This window comes from Hyperolius riggenbachi, chromosome 1 (genome assembly GCF_040937935.1).
Source record: "Hyperolius riggenbachi isolate aHypRig1 chromosome 1, aHypRig1.pri, whole genome shotgun sequence".
Classification (NCBI taxonomy): Eukaryota; Metazoa; Chordata; class Amphibia; order Anura; family Hyperoliidae; genus Hyperolius; species Hyperolius riggenbachi.
In genome coordinates, this window is record NC_090646.1 from 300,910,508 (window position 1) to 300,933,802 (window position 23,295).

Here is a 23,295-nt window from a genome sequence, read left to right on the forward strand (position 1 = left end):
GTTTTTGTTCTGCTCTCACTGCAGCTGCCTGGGAGGTCTGTCTCTCCATTAGCTTGGCTGTTATCTGCTGGCTTATCACATTATCTAAACAGCAGAGTTTCTCTGCTCACATTCCCCCTGCTCTAATCTTTATGAATTAACCTTCAGCAACATGTGTTGTGATAATCTCCGCAGAAGGCGGTAATTTCCCGCACTGCCTAGGAATTGTAGCTTTTCATGCGGAAACAGGTTTTATGAATGCACACTTTGCTAAATGGTCGGTAAAGTCAGCTGTTTTGGGCATTACCGCAAGCGGGAATGCTCTATGAATACAGGCCTATGTCTCTTAAGGTGCCCATACACTCGTCAGATTGGCAGCAGATAGATAAGAAATGCATCTGATCTATCTGATGCGTTTTTAGAACATTTTTTACCAGGATAGAATTCCAATAGATTTCAGTTTGAAATCTATTGAAATTCGATCTGATGGCATTTTTTTGCCATCAGATTTCCATTAAGGCCAATGCAAACTGATAAGCAATCTCATCAGATCGACCCAAATTTTCCACCCTGCCAGTTCGACAAATCCATCGAAATCGATCGAAATCGGCCATCGGTCGATTGGCCAACCGATTTGCAAACGATTAATCGGTCGGCCAGAAAATCGACTGAGTTTATGGGCCCCTTTAGAAGTAGGAGGCATAGTCAGAGGTGTAGACAACATAGGAGATGATGGATTAGGGTACTTATCCGTTAGCCGGGCGCATCCTCTAGGTGGCGACAAAACTCCACCAGAGTTACAGCTTTCCCTACTATCCATGTCGGCCTGGAGGGGGAATAGTAATTAGCGCCACCTGCCGGATGTGCCCGGCTAACGGATAAGTACCTGGATTAGTTATAACAGGCAGATAATCCATAGCACTACTAGTCCCAGGCCTATCTGAAGCAGCTGAGGCAGTAGAAGCAATAGCAGAATCTATTGCTCTCTGTGGACCTTCTCTGTACAATACTGGCACAATTCAAAGTTGCTAATCCATGCTGACTAGACTCAGTAGAGGATTTGTTAGACTTTTCAACCTTCTCAGTCTTATGTCTTTTGGGGTATAAAACATAATTAACGATAGCCAGCCATTAGACAAATCCCTCTATACATAACATACAACCAGCCAAGCAGTAGAAACATAACCACATCTACTTGCCAGAGAGGGATCCTGGGCAGATTTAGCAGATTATGCAGGAGCTGACCCAGAGGCGTCCTCCATGATCCCAGCCACAAACCAGAGTGCATCATGGACTCTACAAACTTATACCTGCTGATTTAATGCAGCTGATCTAATTATGCATGCGGCCCCTGCCGGCTAAGCATATGCTTAATCAATCAGCTGTATGCTGATTCCTAATCACCGCCGTGGCCCCTGCCGCCTGGCTCAGACTTCAGATCACGCGGGACGCCGCCGTGTGACTACCTCCGGTTTAACCGGAAGTGAACTCTCTTCAATGCACGCATAAAGTCGCTGCCTCCGATGGAGAAGCCTCCTCCACGCTGCAGGGCTCCGACTGTTCACTGAACAGCGCTGTTTGGAGCCCTGGAAAACGCTGCCCCTGCCGCCTGACATGGATGGCACTCCTGGAGACCTCTCCCATGCATCCCGTCCGGGACAGGAAACTAAACTGAGGTACTGTGGCAGGTGTAGTATCTTATATGTGGCTGCCTATTGCTTATGCAAATTCTTCTTTTAACAGTTTCCTGTCTACGGTGGAGAGGGAGACAGGTCTCATCCAGGGGTGCTGTCCGAAATGACGTTCTGGGAAAGAAAAGATTCCCATTGGCTTTAAAGTGAACCTAAAGCCAAGTAAAAAAGAGATTAACTCACCTGGGGCTTCCCTCAGCCCCCTGCAGCTGATCGGTGCCCTCGCAGCCCCGCTCCGATGGTCCAGGACCCGCCGGGCGAACACTTGCGGTTTGGCCGTCACCGGCCAACAGGCATGGGAACGCGAGTGATTGTTCGCATTCCCAGCATGTATATCGACCCCTATGCTGCTATTGCGGCAGACAGCAATGTGAATGAGACCTAAAAGTCGCAAACTGACAGTAATCCTAAGTGTAAATGTCACATGGAATGAGATAAAAGGAAATTTTTAATGGGATGGGCACTGCACACAGTATAAAGCCCCATCTACACGATACGATTCTTTGAGCGATTAGATTACGATTCTTTTTACGATCCAATTAAATCAGACATGTCTGATCGGGATTCGATTAGTCATTGTTTTGCAATGGCAAATCGGATTGAATCCCGAAGGGACATGTCGGATTTAATCAGATCGTAAATAGAATCATAATCGAATCGCACAAAGAATCCTATCGTGTAGATTGGGCTTAACACAACTGCTATGTTGCGGACATGGACAGCAAGTATAAAAATCCAACAAACAAGCAGCAGCAAAATCTTGATGCACAAACAAATCCCTACTTTTAAACTAACAATACTACATACAATTGTTCAAGCTGCATATACCGTAGTAATGCTAAGCTAGCTATCTGATCAGAACAGCTGTCTGGGTTACAGGCATCCGGCGATGATAAAGAGACACAGAACACAGGAGGAGGTGTACCGGCATACGCAACACTGCAACATTCTGCACAGGATGGGGAAGCACATAACTGGGGGGAGGGGGAAGGTAACTCCATAAATTTCCAATAGATTTCATGCAGAAATGTATTGGAAATCTGTGTGCAGTGAGTGGCAGGCATAAGATCATAAAATAAACATGCCCAGTTTATCACAGTCACAAATTAGTGTACCTAAACTGGGTATGCGCAAGTTTGCAACTGGTGCCAAAACAAGAGCACTTTTTTCCTATGTGCACAAACACTTTCTTTTGCTACCCAATCACAGCTACAAACTTGTGCAAGTCCAGTTCAAATGCACTCATTCATGACATTGGGCACTTATGATTGACAGTTTCTTAGTAGGTTGATTAAAGGCTCTTGAACAGGGGAATCAGGTGCTCAAGACCGCTATGGAATCTTCACTCATAGGTAACAAACAGTATCACATTTTTATGACCAGTTCAGGTACCCTTTAAGAGAAAAATAGGGAAATCTGGTGCACTGGATAAGAACAAAGTATCTTGAAGACAAAAGTATTATGTCTAAAACTGCAGCTATAGAAGCACACAAGTTACTCTGCAAAATCATTACAAAAAATAAGATGTGCTGTGAGCACATAATGTTCAAACGCCCTCAGGATACGGTCTACCAGCAAGTCATCTCTTAGTATAAAGCTAACAAGTCAATCTACCTCTTCCACATAGCTCTCTCCAACAGGCTGCACAGGATCATCTCCACGTCCTTCTTTCTCTAAAACGTGTTGCTTAGAACTTGAAGGAACTGCAGGTGTTTTGGAAAAGAAAAGAAAGGGTTACAAGACATTTTAGATTCTGAAAATGTTAGTTTAAATTTGTATGAAAATTCAATACACCAGTAAGTAAAGCTATAATTTCTTGCTGTCACATTTTAAAGTTATGAGTGAATGCAATTCTGGACTTCACAGCAGTGCTCTGCAGTGGATCAAAATAGTGTTCTCTCAGTGTTCTTGCGGTTGGAACAGCTACACTGGAAGACCATGCTGGAATGGAAGGCCAGGCGGAGAACATGAAAACTATGAAAAGTATCAAACCTAAACTAATTTTTTTTTAACAAACACACACCACTCCATGGCACCAGCCAAATCCAAAAAATCATTTATGAAAATCGAAAAATTGGACATGTTGGAAAATTTCTGTGAAATGGTGGCGGGGCAGAAGTGGTGGAGAATCGATAGCCCATTGCATTTAGTATAACACTTGTGTTTCAATGCCTGAAAGATTTCTACTGAAATCGAAAAACTTTGCAGGTGTGTCTTGCACCATCTCTACCCACATATTGCAAATAGAAAAATTTGCTCTTCACTCTTCACTCACACAAACTGCAAATACCACACCCAAATATTTTGTTAAAGGAAATAAAATTCAACAACCTAACACATCAAGAAAGAAGTTTTGTCGCAAGTTTAAAAAAAATGTTGATGCAAGGGGAAAAAAAAAAAAAAAAAAAAAAAAAGCACCAGCCCTCTCTGCCCAAGAGGTTGAAATTCTTCTAGTAGAATGAGCTTTAAGGCCTAGTTCACAAGCGCTTCAGTGAGTGCTGTGGTAAAAGCTTTTCCCTGCGCATAACAGCGATTTGCGCTTTGTTAACTGATTTTCAAAGTGCTTTTGTTTGGTAATTGTTTTATCTTCCTGACGACAATCAGGAAGTGAACTCTGACCTGGAACTGAATATATACAATGTATTTATTTTTGAAAGCACTCACCAAATCGCTTTTCAAAGCTAATTTTGAGTTTTCCGATTTCCACATACTTTGTGTTGAAGTGCAAACGCTCAGGAAATGGTGCAGGATCCGCATTTGCATTTGGAAAGAAAGCTCATCGATCATGTGATAATACTCATTGAGAAACATTGCTCAAGAGCTTTGAAAAACAAAAAACTCAGTGTGACAAGCCCTAACCGAGAAAGTTAAAGTAGTGCCCTGAGCTAGATAAGCAATAGCCTGTTTTATCCATCTCGCAATAGTGGTTTTGGAAGCATGATTACCCTTGAATTTCCCGGCAAAAAGCACTAACATGGCATCAGAGTTTATTCAGGTTTTGGTTCTTTCCAGATAATGAAGGATACACCTGACATCTAAACAGTGTAGACGCTTCTTCTCGTTAGATGGATTATTACAGAAGGAAGATCTCCTGGGTCCTATAACATTTTGAAACCTCTTTTGGAAGGAAAGCTATATCTGGACGTGTAGATAGGCATCTTTTAGATCCTTAGAGAAGACCGGAATCAATTTCTTCAGAGAAGATTTATCACAAACCGATATTGTTCATATGGAATTTCCTGTATTTCACAGCTTTGTTTAGACTTTTTAGATTTAAAGAGAAACTCCAACCAAGAATTTAACTTTATCCCAATCAGTAGCTGATACCCCCTTTTACATGAGAAATATAATGCTTTTCACAAATAGACCATCAGGGGGCGCTGTGTGACTGATTTTGTGCTGAAACCCCTCCCACAAGAAGCTCTGAGTACCACGGTACTTTTGGCAGTTTGTTACAATGTAACAAGGCTCAAACAGGAATTAGCTGTTTACAGCTGTCTCTAACAGCCAAACATAACCTGCCCACAGCAAAAATGTCACCATGTAATAAATGTCAGAATGTAAATCGGGGAGCGGGAAGATTTCACAATGGGCAAACACTGACTAAATCATTTATACATAATTATTGTAAAAATGAAGCACTTTTTTTATTACATTATTTTCACTGGAGTTTCTCTCTAAAGGACTTCCGAGGCCAAAAACAAGAAAATGACACTATACCTTTTTAATATCAGAATCCACGGAGGACGTCCAGCGCGTCCCCCGCATCGTTCCGCCGTCATTGCAGCCCTTTTCGTTCCCCCATGGCTCGGCCCGACCCCACTGAACGGGTCGCATGTATGCCACAAGTAAGATGGCCGCTGCCTTGAGCCGCGGCTGCGCAGTACGCTTTGCCGCGAGTGCGACTGCGCAGCCTTTAGCCCGCCTCCCGCCGCGTACAGAGTCCCGTAATGCTGCCCAAGGCTGCGCAGTCGCACTCGCGGCAAAGCGTACTGCGCAGCCGCGGCTCAAGGCGGCGGCCATCTTACTTGTGGCATACATGCGACCCGTTCAGTGGGGTCGGGCCGAGCCATGGGGGAACGAAAGGGGCTGCAATGACGGCGGAACGGTGCGGGGGACGCGCTGGACGTCCTCTGTGGATTCTGATATTAAAAAGGTATAGTGTTGGGGGGCGTGTCCGCCTAGCTATCATGCTGGACGTGTGAGACAGGAGCTCTGTGAAGTGTCCCTGCATTAAGCGGCATAAAAGCGAGCCAATCCACCGTTTCCTCCCCAGAACAGTGAAGAAGGATGTCGGAATCCCCGATGGAGATGGAGCTGTCTTTAAAAAGAAAAAAAAAAAACTTGCAGCTGAATAAGCTACCAGAGATCTTTGCCGGAATACAAGCGTGGGCCTCCAGCAAAAATGGCGCCGGCACGACCTCACTGACAGGAGCTTCGACAAAAGGTACGGAAACCCTTTCATCAGCAGACATAGCCCAGCTCACCTCTGACCCAGCGGGTGATTCATCTTCCGAATCCGGCTCCCCCTCATCTAGAAGCCCTGTCAAAACCAAGATGAAGCTGTCTCCCTCAAACGAACAGGCTGTCCCAGCGGCCATCTTAGCCTCTCCTCCCCACGAACAGCTCATAACGCTGGAACACATTCCAGCTTAAGATCAAGGCATTACACAAGCTTATCTAAAAGAGATGCTGGTATCCCTCAAAACGTCCCTCTCAGCTGACATGCTACTGATCTCCAACAGCCTCCAGCAATCAGTCAGCCTGCTAGGAGACAGAGTAACAACAGTGGAAAATAGCGTTGCTCTGCTCACTAAAGAACATAACACTGCAGTTGACTGCTGGGAGCAGCAACAACAAGATATAAGCAGGGCTGTGGAGTCGGTCCAAAAATCCACCGACTCCGACTCCTCAGTTTAGGATTCCACCGACTCCGACTCCTCTAATTTGCATATTACAATTTTGTTGATTAAAAGTATGTAGCATGAAATTCGTCTCTTAACTGCCAATGCTTAGGAATTTTACAAGACAACTGAAGTGAGAAGGATATGTAGACTACTATATTTATTCCCTTTAGACTAAAACTAGTCCTTGGTAAGAGTACTTGTAAAAGGTACAAACCGGAACAAAGAACATCTATCAGGCCCTAGGCAATGTAAGTGTGGGTACATGTAAGAGTGATGTGCAGGTACTCTGCAGGGGAATGAGGAGATTGTAAAAGACAACACCTCTGTGTTCAATGTGCACAGCATTCTCAGTGGATTCCCTGCAGCTCTGTGGGGAGTGCATATGTAGAGTATAGTACTACTGTGTAACAAAGTAAACCTGAGACAGATGAAATTAAAGTTTTATACATACCTGGGGCTTCCTCCAGCCACCTTCAGGATAATCAGTCCCTCGTTGTCCTCCTCCACCACCTGGATCTTCTGCTATGAGTCCAGGTACTTGAGCCAGTCAGGCGTAGTGCGCATGCACACACTCCGCCACCAGGAGCATACTACACCTGTGCAGCACTATTGCGCAGGTGCAGAATGTTCCTGGCTGTGGGAGCGGCATGCAGCCGGACAGCGCTGACTAGCTGAATTACCAGGACTCATAGCAGAAGATCCGGGTGGTGGAGGAGGACAGTGAGGGACTGATTAGCCTGAAGGGGGCTGGAGGAAGCCCCAGGTATGTATAAAACTTTACTTTTCATCCGTCTCAGTTACCCTTTAATTTGTAGTCACCAAACCAAATTTTAATAACATATCAAATGATTTGATTTCATCAGCAAAGAGAGTGCGTACATTTGCATAAATCAGCATCAATGCAGAATTATTTCCATCTCGTTGACCATCTCTATTAGTGACACAGCTACACATCAGGCTTTATTCTTACAGCATAGATGTTATTTAGTATATATAAGAGATTCCTGTGTACACATCATATATACAGTCACAATCAGATATGTATATCTGACCTTAAAAATACGGGGACTGCTTTATTGAAGCAGCACAAGTAACTAATTTTGATTGGTTTATTTCATTTTTGTGGACTAAGTGCAGCTATTACTGTATATATACTGTATATATACATTATTTTTAATGACTATTATCTGAGAAATAGAACTTTATCATATTTTCTATTTTAATTACAGTTACAAATTCATTAGGAGTCGGTGCATTTTTTTCCCGACTCCAGGCACCCAAAATTGCCCGACTCCACGACTCCGACTCCACAGCCCTGGATATAAGCTGGCTAAAAATGAAGTTAGCAGACCAAGAAGATAGGAACAGAAGGTGCAACCTCAAATTTAGAGGAATAGATGAATCTATCCAACAGCAGCAGCTGAAAGATTATATCGAGAAACTGATCCACATCACTTTACCTCAATCAGCAGCAATAGAAAGATGCATAGAAAGAGCCCACAGGCTCCCTAAACCCCAGCACCTCCCAGATAACATACCAAGAGATGTCATCTGCAATTTTCAGTTTTTCCACACAAAAGAGAATCTGCTTCATTTTGTGAAACAAAAAGGGGCATTACCAGATCCCTATACCAGCATTACTTTATTTTCTGATCTTTCCCAAGCCACTCTAACTAAAAGAAGATCCATGACACAGATCACCAAAGCTCTGAGAGAGCACAACATCCCCTACCACTGGGGCTTCCCCACGAAATTACTTATCCAAAAGGGCGGTAAGGTTTTTGCTATCCACGCCACAGAAGATGGTCTCAAACTCCTGACTTCCTGGGGCATAAAACCTAAAGAAGACCATTCAAAACCCCAACGCTCCACCTATGCAGCTAAAGTAAGACAGGACTGGCACAAAGTTCCTTAAAGGGCACCTCAGGCTCGAACTCTACCTGCTACCATCTATGAGAAGGGCAACATTACTAGTTGGGATCACCACCTGTTGCCCCTCCCGCCACCGTGGAGAGACTTTTCTCATCCTAACACTACTATGGATCTCTCCAGTCATAAACTTTAAGCTGTTTATACTACTAGTTCTCACCACACTTTCTCGCCTGACTTTCAGCATGATAATGTGGCAAAGATGGTCCTTCCCTTCCCCATCTCCCCCTCCCCTGGAGTCACCCCGGAACATCCGGGGAAAGCAACAACACAACATCAGACAAAAGACCGACCTCGACACTCACCTCAACTACAGTGATAATGGTTAACTTAACCTCCATCAATGTTAAGGGGCTCAACACCCCTTTGAAGCGCCACACCATGTGGAGAGAAGCAACCAGACTCAAAACAGACATTCTCTTCATACAAGAGACTCACTTCATGGATGGAAACTCCCCCCCATGTTCTAATTCAAACTTCCCACTAATAATTTCTAACAACTTCTCAAAGAAAAAAAAGAGGAGTCCTGGTTGCCTTTCATAAAGACTTACCAATTACAATCCACTCATCAGAGAAAGACAATCAAGGACGATATTTGTTAATTTCCTGCAGCATTAACCAAACCCCATGTACACTGTTGAATCCCTATGCCCCAAATTCAGGCCAATACAAATGTATTAAAAAACTGCTCTCTAAAGTTATGAAGGACAACCACCCTGGTCTTATAATCGGTGGAGATTTTAATATGCTAATAGACCCCTCTATAGACACTACCTCACTTGCCTCCAATAAGTCAACCCTGAACCTTTCATCCCTCTTAGCTCAATGGGACCTCTTCGACACCTGGAGAACCACCCACGGATCAGAAAAAGATTATACCTTTTTCTCTCAGGTCCACCATGTATACGCTAGAATCGATCTATTCTTAGTCAACAGGTGGTCATTACCAAAAAAGTGTCTAAAACATCTATCCAATCTATTACGTGGTCAGACCACGCTCCTATAACTTTACACATAGACCTCACATCTCCCAAATCCTCTAGACCACCCTGGAGACTTAATACCTCACTACTTCAGTCTGAAAAGAACAAAAAACTAATATTAGAAGGTATACAAGATTACTATGCATTTAATAGTGGGACGGAAATTGGAGAGGCAACTACTTGGCTGGCCTTTAAAGCCGTCATCAGAGGCCTACTGATTAAACTAGGCGCCCAGGCAAAAAAACTAAAAGAAATTAATCTAAACTCTCTACTATCCAAAATTAAGGAATTAGAAGCATCACACAAAATTTCTCCTACTCTAGCTAAAGAACGAATACTATTTAAGCTAAGACAAGACCTCAGAACTACATTAGCAAAGGAATATGACTTCAGACTAACAAGATTAAAAATGTCTTATCATCAGAGCAACAAAGCCAGTCCTCTTCTGGCTAAACTTGTTCAACAGAAACAAGCAAAAAGCAGAATAGCTAAGCTAGTTCACCCGTTCACCAAGAAACAACTATACGATCCGCAAAAAATTGCGGATGCATTTAGCGACTACTACCAGTCTCTATACAACTTAAAAGATGATAAAAATACGTTCCAACCTTCCACTGAAGCTATATCAAACTTCTTAAAAGAAATTAAGGTGCCATCCATCACACCAGAACAGCAAGCAGACATTAACTTAAGGTCCCGGAAGTCCTAAATGTCATCCTTAAATCTAAATCTAACAAAGCCCCTGGCCCGGATGGCTTTGCTAATGAATTCTACCAGACATATGCCACTCAATTAGCCCCAAAACTAACCTCCCTATTCAACACATTTTCCACCTCGGGATATATTCCCCAGGAGTTCACAAGAGCCACAATTACAGTCATCCCTAAATCGGGGAAGGATACTACAAGCCCCTCCAATTTCCGTCCTATCTCATTATTAAACTGTGATATTAAACTCTACTCTAAATTATTAGCTAACAGATTACTGGATATACTACCTAATTTACTATCTTTAGATCAGGTGGGTTTCACCAAGGGCAGACAAGCAGCTGATGGAACAAGAAGAATTTTGAACATACTTCACTCGTTGGACTCTGACCGAAGGCCTTCTCTGCTTCTAACTTTGGATGCAGAGAAGGCCTTTGACAGGGTCCATTGGGGTTTCCTGAGGGAAGTACTAACCAAATTTGGTTTCTCTGGGAGGTTCCCCCGAGCTGCTATGGCCCTTTATGATTCCCCCGAAGCCAACTTGAAGGTATGTGGATTTCTGTCTAAACCCTTTGCAATAACTAATGGGACGAGGCAGGGTTGCCCGCTATCCCCCCTAATCTTCGTACTAGTCATGGAGACCTTAGCAGAAAGAATCTGAAGTAACACTGGAATACAAGGAATTCAGATGGGTCACCTGAATCCTAAAATAAGCTTATTTGCGGACGATGTCCTTATATCCATAACGAATCCCTTTTCCTCTTTACACCAAGTTTCACTCACCCTGAAAGAATTCTCCCAGGCCTCCTACAAAATTAATGAGTCTAAGTCCTCACTTCTAGGAATAGCCATCCCAGAAGCCATAAAAAAACAAATTACTACCGCTTTCCCTGTCCCTTGGGCCAACAAAAGTATAACTTACCTTGGGGTAGACATCCCAACCTCAATAAAAGAAGTATACTCAACTAATTTCCCAGGTCTACTATCTAAAGTTAAATCAGATCTTACCCACCTAGCTAATTTTGAATTCTCAATCTCAGGGAAAATCGCGGCATATAAAATGACCGTACTCCCTAAAATCCTCTACTTTAGAACCCTTCCTATAAACTTACCCTCTAGCTTCTTTAAAGACCTAAACAAACTGGTCTCTGACTTTATTTGGAAAACTAAAAAACGCAGACTCTCCTTCTCCACCCTAACCATATCAGCCAAAATGGGTGGCTTTGGTATACTATGCATCACTAATAGAAATGTCCCAGTATTGGAATCCCAAAGCACCCCCAAAATATTGGGTGTCTCAGGAGCAACTATATACCAAATCCTCCTTATTGGACTTAATAACCCTCCAGAGATTCAATATCCCAATACTAACTATAAAAAATCCTATAATTACAGCCACTCTTACAGCATGGAAATTTGCTCTAGGCTCCTCCCCAGACACACGGAAGAACAACCACACCAATACCCCTATCACAGTTTTTAAAGCAGCTATTCCAGATGTTAGATTATCCAGTTGGAGTGCAGCAGGAATAACAGCGGTTGAGCAAATAGCCAACCCTCTTATCAGATCATTCGCTTCCCTAAAGCAGGAATTCAATCTTCCCGATAATGAAAGATTTACCTATATGCAGATCTCCCACCTACTCTCAAAACATCCCTTTACCCTATCGCAGATGCATGATACCCTATGGGAGCTGATATATACAGCTAAGTATAGGAAGAAAGGAATATCTGTAGGATACAATTCACTCATAGAAGCCTCCCAGCCCTCACTAATTAAATACCTCAGAATCTGGGAATATGATCTACAAACTACATTACCACAAATACTCGCAGCTATCAATTCAGTTAAGAAATATTCCAAATGTATATCTCACTCAGAAACAATTAGGAAAATTATATGCAAATGGTATATTACCCCAAATATTCGATCTAAAATGGCGTCAAATCACTCAGCTAACTGTTGGAGAAACTGCGCACAAGTAGGCACCCTTCACCATATTTTATGGATATGCCCTACAGTGAAACCCCTATGGAACACAATTGGGAGACTGATCTCAAAGGTGACTAATACAAAATTCCAGCTACCTCCAGAATTGGCATTATTCCACTTGGGAATAACGAACTTCCCGGTAGAATACCAATTGGTAGTTTCACACATCATCTGCGCAACTAGACAGATGCTCCTCTCTAACTGGAACCAAACCTCAATTCCCTCAATCTCCCTGATATTAAACTTAGTTGACCAAAACCTCAAGATGGAACACCTCCTTAGAGGCAAAAACAACCAAAACTTAATATATAGATGGGAGTTCGATTGGGTCTCCTTTTTACATTAACTCTGCTATGACACAGACGGCCCGTTGAATAAATATATAGCACAAAGTTAACCAAACTAACCCCGGACCTACCCGGTACGACTCCAGATACACATATCCCACCCTCCCCTTAACCCATCTCCCCCTTCTGGCGGACCACCTCTACTTAGTTGTATACCCTGACCATTTGAATGTAGCAGATCAGGGCCCATGCAACTGCTCCCAGGTGATACCTTACAGATCCTAGGCCTCAATCATAAGGTCAACAACAGACCTACATTTAAATAAGTTCAATAGAGTTTTAATCTTTAGTTTTAGTTCATTGTCAGTTCATATACTCTATCAAAGCCTACTCTTAGCTAAGTTCATCGTTTCATACTCGAGATGTGTACTCTCCAAGCTCATTTAAGGTTTAGTAGGTCCTCGGGCCATACATATATATGCTCTGTATAAAGATATGAGAAAGCTGGAACCTTAGATGTCAGCTTTTTGAATTGTTATATTCAACTATTAGGATGTATGTTTATGCTTCATATGGTTTGTCAACTGTTTAAAATTCAATAAAAATCATTAACACAAAAAAAGGTATAGTGTCATTTTCTTGTTTTTGGCCTCGGAAGTCCTTTAAGATGAATCGAAAGTCGCCCTCCGGTTTCTTTATCAGAAACACTGGAGAATAGTACCCATGACCTTTCTGACAGGCTGGAACTTCTCAAATCACCCCTTTTTTGCAGTAACAATGAGACTTCACTGTGAAGAGCAGATTTTTGAATTGAAGATTTTGGATCTGGTGTTACAATTTTTTTTTGGGGGGGGGGGTCAATGACACAATCGAACTCTATGGCATAACCTTTCCAGAACTATCTTTAGTACCCACTGACTTGGAAAAACCTCAAAGCAATTTTCCTAACGGTGGGAAAGCCTACCTCCCACTGGGAGCCCGGCGCAATAGTTTATCGGACTGGGAAGACTGGGTAAAATTTTATTTTCCTTTCTGGTACTTATTATACTTATAAAATGACCACATGGTAGAGAGATGGTGGTCCACAGAGGATGAAGAGAAGATGAGGTGCTCTTTAGTGTTCAGTGATCTCACAGCATATGCCTGATTGAATTACATTTGTAAATGGCACACAGGTAAACTCCCATTATCCTATCAAAATATAGGATGGAAGTCTTTTACCTGTCCAAAATGCTCTGCGGCACCTGGCTCTTTCTACCACATGATATGGGAATGTACCCCCCTGTTCAGACTTCTTGGCTGAAGGGTACTAAATTTATCCATGATAGAATGGGTACCCGGATTAAGAGAGAACCAAAGCTGAAACTCCGGTTCAGAAACTCATACTGAAAATGTACCCAAGACTAAACACATGAAAGCATTTATACGTATCCTGGGGCTTTTTTTTTTCAGCCCGCTTCGAAAAAAAAACATCCAAAGCCTTTACTTAAGCGATCCATTAAAGAGAATCACAACAACAAAACCCTAGTACACTGGCACCTCTTCCTGGAGCCAGACTCGTACCGCAGATTGTCATCCTCTATATAGGCGGTCTTGGCCTTGAACCGGCTTTCTCTGGCACTCTGCCCTGCAAGCTTAACCCTCTATCCTGATGCCATATGCCTCTCCTTCATTTGCCCAGGTACCTTCTCAGCTGTCCTCTCGGTTTTTAACTCTATCCTACTGATTGTATTATTGTTTCCCTTTTTTCATTCTTCTATCTGCTCTCTCCCACATCTTACTATCTCCCATAGTGACAGTAAAAAAAAAATATTTTAGGTAATCTATATTTTACATGCGACTTCCCCAAATGTGAGCATATCAGTAACTCACAAAAGAGTAGCTCAACAAACGTCTGTGAGGAAAGATGGTTAACATTAAAAATAGAAACTGGGTCAGGTATGAAGTTGGCCAAGTGACAAATTAGCAGCTGCACCCCACCTGAAACTAACCCCCTGCTCATCATGTTACATGGGCTGTGGAAGGGGGTTCACACTTGCTGCTAATGGAAGAGAGAGTGAGTGTGAGAGTGTGTGTGTCTCACACTGAGTGATACAATGGTGTTGCTGGTGGATAGGGATAGATCTTACTATCCACGACCAGCACCTAGACTGGGAACACCCCTCCCTAACGGCATCACTCAGTGTGGGACCCCTCTCACCATCATCCAAAGGGAGGATACCCCTCCTCCATTAGTAACAGCTAGTGTTAACCTTTTCCCCCAGCATCATTTAGTGTGATACCCCTTCCCATTTCACGTGCAGCATCCATTACGAGCCCCAACTTTGATCAGCAGCACACAGGGTGAGATCTCACTCCCTACCCTTTAGCGCCCAGCGTGATATAACCCCCCCAACCAGCACACAATGTAATCCCCCACCCAGTAGCACCCAGCATAACCTTCCCCACCTAGCTACTTTTTCTTACCACCTGGCTGGGAAAAAATTCTGGGAAGAACACTGTAGACCCATTGCTATAGAGCAGGGGTCCCCAACCACCGGGCCGCGGCCCACTGCCGGTCCGTTGGCAGTGTCCAGCCGGGCCGCGGCGGGTCTGTCATCTTGCCCCTCCCCCCCGCTTCTGTTACTTTATGAGCGGGCGGCCGCTTCCGGATTCCCCCATGCGCACTCTCCTCCATGAAGTACTATCTCCTCCTATAACAGCAGCGCGTCTTGCGTCTGCTGTAAGGAGGGAAGGAGGCGGGGCAGCGGCTTCCTGTAGCGGCGATGTGCATCGCCGCTACCATGGGAACCGCTGCCCCGCCTCCTTCCCTCCTTACAGCAGACGCAAGACGCGCTGCTATTATAGGAGGAGATAGTACTTCATGGAGGAGAGCGCGCATGAGGGAATCCGGAACCGGCCGCCCGCCCATAAGGTAACAGAAGCGGCGGCCGCACCATTTACGCATACTGGGCACTATACTAGCTATAGCTGGGCCACTATACTAGCCACGCTGGGGCACTGTACTAGCCACGCTGGGGCACTGTACTAGCCACGCTGGGGCACTGTACTAGCCACGCTGGGGCACTGTACTAGCCACGCTGGGGCACTGTACTAGCCACGCTGGGGCACTGTACTAGCCACGCTGGGGCACTGTACTAGCCACGCTGGGGCACTGTACTAGCCACGCTGGGGCACTGTACTAGCCACGCTGGGGCACTGTACTAGCCACGCTGGGGCACTGTACTAGCCACGCTGGGGCACTGTACTAGCCACGCTGGGGCACTGTACTAGCCACGCTGGGGCACTGTACTAGCCACGCTGGGGCACTGTACTAGCCACGCTGGGGCACTGTACTAGCCACGCTGGGACACTGTACTAGCCACGCTGGGACACTGTACTAGCCACGCTGGGACACTGTACTAGCCATGCTGGGACACTGTACTAACCACGCTGGGACACTGTACTAACCATGCTGGGACACTATACTAGCTATAGCTGGGACACTATACTAGCTATAGCTGGGCACTATACTAGCCATGCTGGGCACTATACTAGCCATGCTGGGCACTATACTAGCCATGCTGGGCACTATACTAGCCATGCTGGGCACTATACTAGCCATGCTGGGCACTATACTAGCCATGCTGGGCACTATACTAGCCACGCTGGGCACTATACTAGCCACGCTGGGGCACTATACTAGCCACGCTGGGGCACTATACTAGCCATGCTGGGCACTATACTAGCCATGCTGGGGCATTATACTAGCCATGCGGGGCACTATACTAGCCATGCTGGGCACTATACTAGCCATGCTGGGCACTATACTAGCCATGCTGGGCACTATACTAGCCATGCTGGGCACTATACTAGCCACGCTGGGCACTATACTAGCCACGCTGGGCCACTATACTAGTCATGCTGGGGCATTGTACTAGCCATGCTGGGACACTGTACTAGCCATGCTGGGACACTGTACTAGCCATGCTGGGACACTGTACTAGCCATGCTGGGACACTGTACTAGCCATGCTGGGACACTGTACTAGCCATGCTGGGACACTGTACTAGCCATGCTGGGACACTGTACTAGCCATGCTGGGACACTGTACTAGCCATGCTGGGACACTGTACTAGCCATGCTGGGACACTGTACTAGCCATGCTGGGACACTGTACTAGCCATGCTGGGACACTGTACTAGCCATGCTGGGACACTGTACTAGCCATGCTGGGACACTGTACTAGCCATGCTGGGACACTGTACTAGCCATGCTGGGACACTGTACTAGCCATGCTGGGACACTGTACTAGCCATGCTGGGACACTGTACTAGCCATGCTGGGACACTGTACTAGCCATGCTGGGACACTGTACTAGCCATGCTGGGACACTGTACTAGCCATGCTGGGACACTGTACTAGCCATGCTGGGACACTGTACTAGCCATGCTGGGACACTGTACTAGCCATGCTGGGACACTGTACTAGCCATGCTGGGACACTGTACTAGCCATGCTGGGACACTGTACTAGCCATGCTGGGACACTGTACTAGCCATGCTGGGACACTGTACTAGCCATGCTGGGACACTGTACTAGCCATGCTGGGACACTGTACTAGCCATGCTGGGACACTGTACTAGCCATGCTGGGACACTGTACTAGCCATGCTGGGACACTGTACTAGCCATGCTGGGACACTGTACTAGCCATGCTGGGACACTGTACTAGCCATGCTGGGACACTGTACTAGCCATGCTGGGACACTGTACTAGCCATGCTGGGACACTGTACTAGCCATGCTGGGACACTGTACTAGCCATGCTGGGACACTGTACTAGCCATGCTGGGACACTGTACTAGCCATGCTGGGACACTGTACTAGCCATGCTGGGACACTGTACTAGCCATGCTGGGACACTGTACTAGCCATGCTGGGACACTGTACTAGCCATGCTGGGACACTGTACTAACCATGCTGGGACACTGTACTAACCATGCTGGGACACTGTACTAACCATGCTGGGACACTGTACTAACCATGCTGGGGCACTATACTAGCCATGCTGGGGCAACTAAACTCCCTATACTGAGGCAACTATGCTAGCTATGCCGCCGCACCCCAGCCCCTCCCCCCATAACCCGCTGCGCACGACACTGTCCACTAGGTCGCGCGCCCAATACCATGCCCCCCCCCCCCCCCCCCCCGGGCCTCGGAGAAAAATTTGGTCAGTAAGTGGTCCCCGGGCTGGAAAAGGTTGGGGACCCCTGCTATAGAGCACTTGATGGGCTAAAGGACATTTAAAAACTTTCATTTCTTATACAATAGTATAGCAGAGAGGGACAGAGGGAAAAACAAATTTAAAAAAATAAAATAAAAACGTATATACACAATACCGTTGCAAATAAAACAGAAAAGACTGATGTAGAACAGGGCAATATATTTTAAACAAGCCAACACATGAGATGAAGTGCAAGCTGAAAAGCTTACAAAAATGAATCATTTTAAGGATATCCATAAAATGTTAACGGTCAGGAAATATTTCTTGTTCATCACCTGAAAATTATGTCTTAAATCTAAGAATTCCGCTAAACAGTATAGGCCAAGCCTCTGTGGGAGGGTGGTGCTACATAGCAATATACAGATAAGAAGCCAGATTTCAGATGCCAAAAGCAGGATATTTACCATAAAAAGTGTGTATCATGAATAACTTACTCCTTTCTACTATATGTTGTTCCTCTTTCATGCAGTGAATGTGAGGGTAGGTGTGGGTGCACTAATCGGACCGAACAGTACATTTGGTTCAATTAATGCCCCTGCACCCACCTCCGCTCTAACATTCGCTGCATTAATCAAGCACAACAGATGATTCCATACAGTCTGGAAACATGCATTGCGGTTTTAGGAAACCAAGAAAATTAATTAATTCAGATGGTGTCAAGCATGTGTGGCCGCAGCGTGTGGAGACTACCAGGTGAAGTGTCCAAAGACAAGCGTATCTTGCCTAGAGTCAAGCATGGTGGTGGCAGTATCATGGCTTGGGGCTACACGAGTGCTGTTTCCACTGGGAAGCTACAGTTCGAGGTAACCATAAATGCCAATATGTTCTGTCACATACTGAAGCAGAGTATGCTCGCCTCCCTTCAGAAACTGGGCTGCAAGGCAGTATTCTATCATAATAATGACCCCAAGCACATCTCTAAGACGACCACTGCCTTTCTAAAGAAACTAAGGGTAAAGGTTGTGAACTGGCCAAGCCTGTCTCCAGACTTCAACACCATTGAGCATCTGTAGAACATCTTGAAATGGAGGGTGGAGAAGCGCTTAGTCTAATATCCACCAGGATATAGGAGTAGAAAAGGATTCCAGTGGCAACCTGTGAAGCTCTAGTGAACACAATGTCCAAAGAGTTAAGGCAGTGCTGGAAATAATTGTGGGCACAAAAAATATTGACACTTTGGTTCAATTTTGACATGGTTTACTTAGGTGTGTACTCAAAACACTTTAGTAGGGCAAACCAAAAAATAAGTGATTGGCAGTGTAATTTTTTTTCTAAACCCGTATGGGTAACGGACCTCGACACATGGACAACACCCTCCACCCCATTCTCATGAGACCAGAGGTGGGGTCTTAAAGGGTAGGTGAGAGATAAAAAACAAATGCCAACAGACACTGAAGACTAATGCTGGAGTACAAAGACAGCCAAGGTTTTTTAATTTTTTAAAGCACACCAGAAGTGAGAGGGATAAGATGGCTGGCATCTTTGTTTCCTTCTAAACAATGCACATTGCCTGGCTACACTGCCTGCTGATCCTCTTCCTCTAATACCTTTAGCCATAGACCTTGACCAAGCATGCAGATCAATATGCTCTGACTGCAGTCTGATTGGATTAGGTGTGGTGTGGTGTAGTGTGTTTAAACCACTTAGCTGCTTCTTCACACCAGCCATCTGAAAATTTAAGAGAAAACACAGATTTCTCAATGTAGATATGTGAAAGTACAATTCCACAAACTCACCTATAGATGAAGTCGTATTAGCTGAATGTTCAAGGGAGTATGAATTTTCCATATTTTGTACTCCAGAAGAATTAAATGAAGGTGTCTTTCCAGATGCTCCAGATGTAGCAGTGTGTGTCATAGCATCTGAATCAGGAATTGGCTTTCCCAGTCTGGTGTGCAATTTCACAACCTGCAGTGACAGAAACATGGATAGAAGAAAATACAGTGTTAGATTTACCAACTACCAGTCATACATCTATTGGGCATATTGGAACACACTCAATTTTCTCTTGATTCTATAAAATGATTGAATCAAATGGTCGATTGTACAGCAAAATTGCTAGATGTATGGCCACCTTAACAGTACTTCTAGGAGGCTTCCAGGATAGTCTGACACGAAAGGTAACCTGTTCTTTGGAACTACAGCCCCCTCTACACCATTCAATTCCAGGTGCGATCAATCAAATTCGATTGGATCGAATTCAATTAGATCAATTAAATCAGACATGTCTCTGGGGTGTACACTGATATACCCCAGAGACGTCCTCCATATGACAAAAATGTAATAAATATAAACTTTTCTGCAATGTTTTATCACTTCAAACCACATACACACTGCCATTCAACAAAATTAAACTTGACGGGATTACCTTTTGATGTTTGGCTCCTTTTATGTGTGCTGCATAAGCATCTGGTCCAGTACAAGAAATATCACAAAGCTGGCAATGCAGCTGTGTGTTCGACCCTCTCACTGGCATCTGGGCAGTGGCTGTCAGCTCTTTCTTCTTGTGCTTCTGCCCTTCTAAATGCTCTTTGTAGGTCTACATACAAATCAATAACAGAATATAAACAGTGTACAAAGAATACCGCAGAAAATATTTCTTAATTTACTAGCATATCAATTTTGTGACCATGGATACAGATCCACATGCATGAAAAAAATAAAATAAATAAATAAAAAAAAAAAAGCACAGAGAAAAGCAAATAGAGTATCGGTAAACAGGGGCATAACTATAAATCATGGGACACAACAGGAAAACAGCCTCCCAAAGTTTACCTCCTTTCACCACTTGTGACTCACAGTCTGGAGCCCATCTTGCATGGAATATAAAACAAGTGTGGCCATCATGATTTTCACACCCATAACAAGTGTAGCCACCAAAACACCTGATCTAATGGATGGACCCATTTAGCAGAGGAAGATAAGTAGTAGTCTCCACCCCCTTACAGCTCCGACACCCCCTCCCCAAATCCCGCGCAGGGACTGCTCCCTTCTAGTTATGCCCCTGTCAGAATATTTACTGATATTCTACTGGTACAATGGAAAAACCAATAGTAAAATATCTGTAAACCAGTATAATTACTTCACACTGAACGCAACCTTAACCAACCCCCTCCCCCCCCCCCCTCCAAAGCTAACAGTAACCCCCAACCCCCCATGGCTAGCTGCTAGCAGCAGAGATATGGGCCCAATCACAGCTAGTCTGTAACAGTGGCTAATAAGTCGCATGTGGATGTCCAGTGGTGCATGAAAGGGTTGGAGCAAATCCACTTTTGACTAATGAGCCCCCCTCCATGTCCTCTTGTCCACCCTTGGCACCTTGCCATGGAGCTGTGCTGTGTCCCCAAACGCAGCTTCAGTATGCTATGGGCCACATCTGGAGTATGAAATACAGTTTTGGGCACCACACTATAAGAAAGGACATTGACCTTCTGGAACAGGTACAAAGACAGACAACTAAATTAACAAGAGGGATGGAAGATCTCACTTACCAAGAAAGGTTGGACAAACTGGGCTTATTTAGTTTGGCGACCGAGAGGTGACCTGATTAACATGTATAAGTACATCAGAGGGCAATACAAAAGCTTGGCAGATTAGCTTTTTTCTCTGGAACATCTTACCTCAGGAAGTAATTATGACAAACTCTCTGCATTTAAAGAGGCTTGGATGCTTTTCTTGCATTGAAGGGCATCCACGGCTATAATTTTTTTAGGTAATTCCAGGAAGAGTTGATCCTGGGATTTATCTGACTGCCATCTGGAGTCGGGAAGGAATTTTTCCCTTTAAGGCCAATTGGCCCAGGCCTTGTAAGGTTTTTTGCCTTCCCCTGGATCAACTGAGCTGTGCAGGTTCAGGATGGTGTTTAAGTTTTATTTTATTTGTTTGTTTCTGGTTGGACTTTATGGACGAATGCCTTTTTTCAACCAAACTAACTATGTAACTAAATAACTATGGGGGAAGAACTATGGTAACCACAGCTCAGCCATTGGGGCCAATCATTGCACTCGCATAGTAGCAGTGACCCATCAGTCGTTCTTAACAGACAAAGGAACAAAGCCAACTGATACCCGATAGGTCACGGCTACTCAGCGAGTGCAGTAATTGGTCCCAAAAACTAAATGTGGTCCTGTCCATGACACCAGCGGCACCAGTAAAAAGCATAAGAGTTAAAGTTAGCGCCAGATACTTGTCTCTCTCCTGTCTTCCTAGAGGGCTGCAATCCCAAAGCGCTGCCTGCAGCAACTTGTGACCCAGAAGAGCAATGTTCTTTTGGCTGCGGCACATATGCACACAAGCAGGACAAAGGAAGGAGAATTCTGAGGCGAGTGCTTCCACTGTGCTTCACTCTTTTTTCAGTTGCTGCGGGAATTGTGGGAGGACAGTGGCGCCGGTCTGAATATGTATTATTCGGACCATAAGAGACACTGACTTTTTCATCATACTTTTGGGGGAGGCAAAGTGTGTCTTATGATCTGAAAAACACAGTTCACGGTTTAGACTAGAACAAACAGAGCAGCATATCGCACGAGTGACAGATATCCGTCTCCCTGTTGGAACTCTCCACGCTGTCCTCCTCTCCATTATGGCCAGTAGTGTAGGCTTCCCCGCTAGGAACAGAGCTGCAGCGTGGGGGGTAGGCGAATCCAGTTCAGACTTATCTGCTGTTGCGTCATTACGCCGTTTCGGGAAACGGATATCTGGCACTCTGCGATATGCTTTTAAACATCTGTGATTTTGTATTGTGAATTTTTATTGTTGGGAAGTTTTATTAAAAGGTTTAATGCACCAGAGAGCACTCCACTCATTTTCAGTGTTCTCCCCAGATTTTTTTTCCAGCCGGGTGGCATGAAAAAGTAGCCGGGTGGGACGAGTTGCGAGAATGCAGGGCCGGCGCTTCTCTGCACAACTCTGCTTATAGCAGAGGAAGAGGTGAGCCGATGACAGCCGGGTGCTCACCAAAACTAGCCGGGTGGAGCACCCGGCTGAAAGAGCCTGGGGAGAACACTGCATTTTGTTCTAGTTTCTTACACTTAGATCCCACAAGTTTTGGTGGAGTAGCACACTGGGGTGGCATTGAAGATTAATGCTGCGACTGTGATTGAACTGGTCTGGAGAGAAGTTTTATTTTGGATTATGGTTTAGACTAGCTGTGGAGACGTATTTCTATGCCTTCTCACTGCTGCTAAAAACACCTTCCCATTGCTCTGTACAACAGTCACTCACATACCTATGATCTAAAAGCAAGACATTTTGAATCTCAGGCTTATACCATTTATTTGCTAACTTAAATAAAAAATTAAGCTTTCAGCTTTGTTATTAAAAATTCTTTGTCTAAGAATTTCATCTCTGAGGTAAGCCACCTCACTTGTTACTTTTTAGTTGTTTTTAATGTATTTTATACAACCAGGGCGCCTATTTATCCCCTATATGTGCTAAATCTACCCCTCATGGCCCCCGTTGAAGGGGTGTAAGCATTAGCCACAGTGTTTTTACACGAGCCTAGTGCTTCTTTTAATCAAGGAGAGCGACCAGCCAGACCACTTCGAGTGGAGTGTG

At 44.6% G+C, this 23,295-nt stretch overlaps 1 protein-coding gene across 2 annotated transcripts in view; it reads right to left on the reverse strand.

Moving 5' to 3' along the window:
* Positions 1 to 23,295, reverse strand: part of ZFR2 (zinc finger RNA binding protein 2) — a 246,077-nt gene that overhangs the window by 152,529 nt on the left and 70,253 nt on the right. For both annotated transcript variants that reach the window (XM_068233784.1, XM_068233785.1), the window contains exons 5-7: positions 20,108 to 20,278; positions 19,476 to 19,647; positions 3,285 to 3,373 (exon numbers count right to left, since the gene is read on the reverse strand). In XM_068233784.1, coding sequence (XP_068089885.1) covers positions 3,285 to 3,373; positions 19,476 to 19,647; positions 20,108 to 20,278 — 432 coding nt within the window. The remainder of the gene's footprint in view (positions 1 to 3,284; positions 3,374 to 19,475; positions 19,648 to 20,107; positions 20,279 to 23,295) is intronic.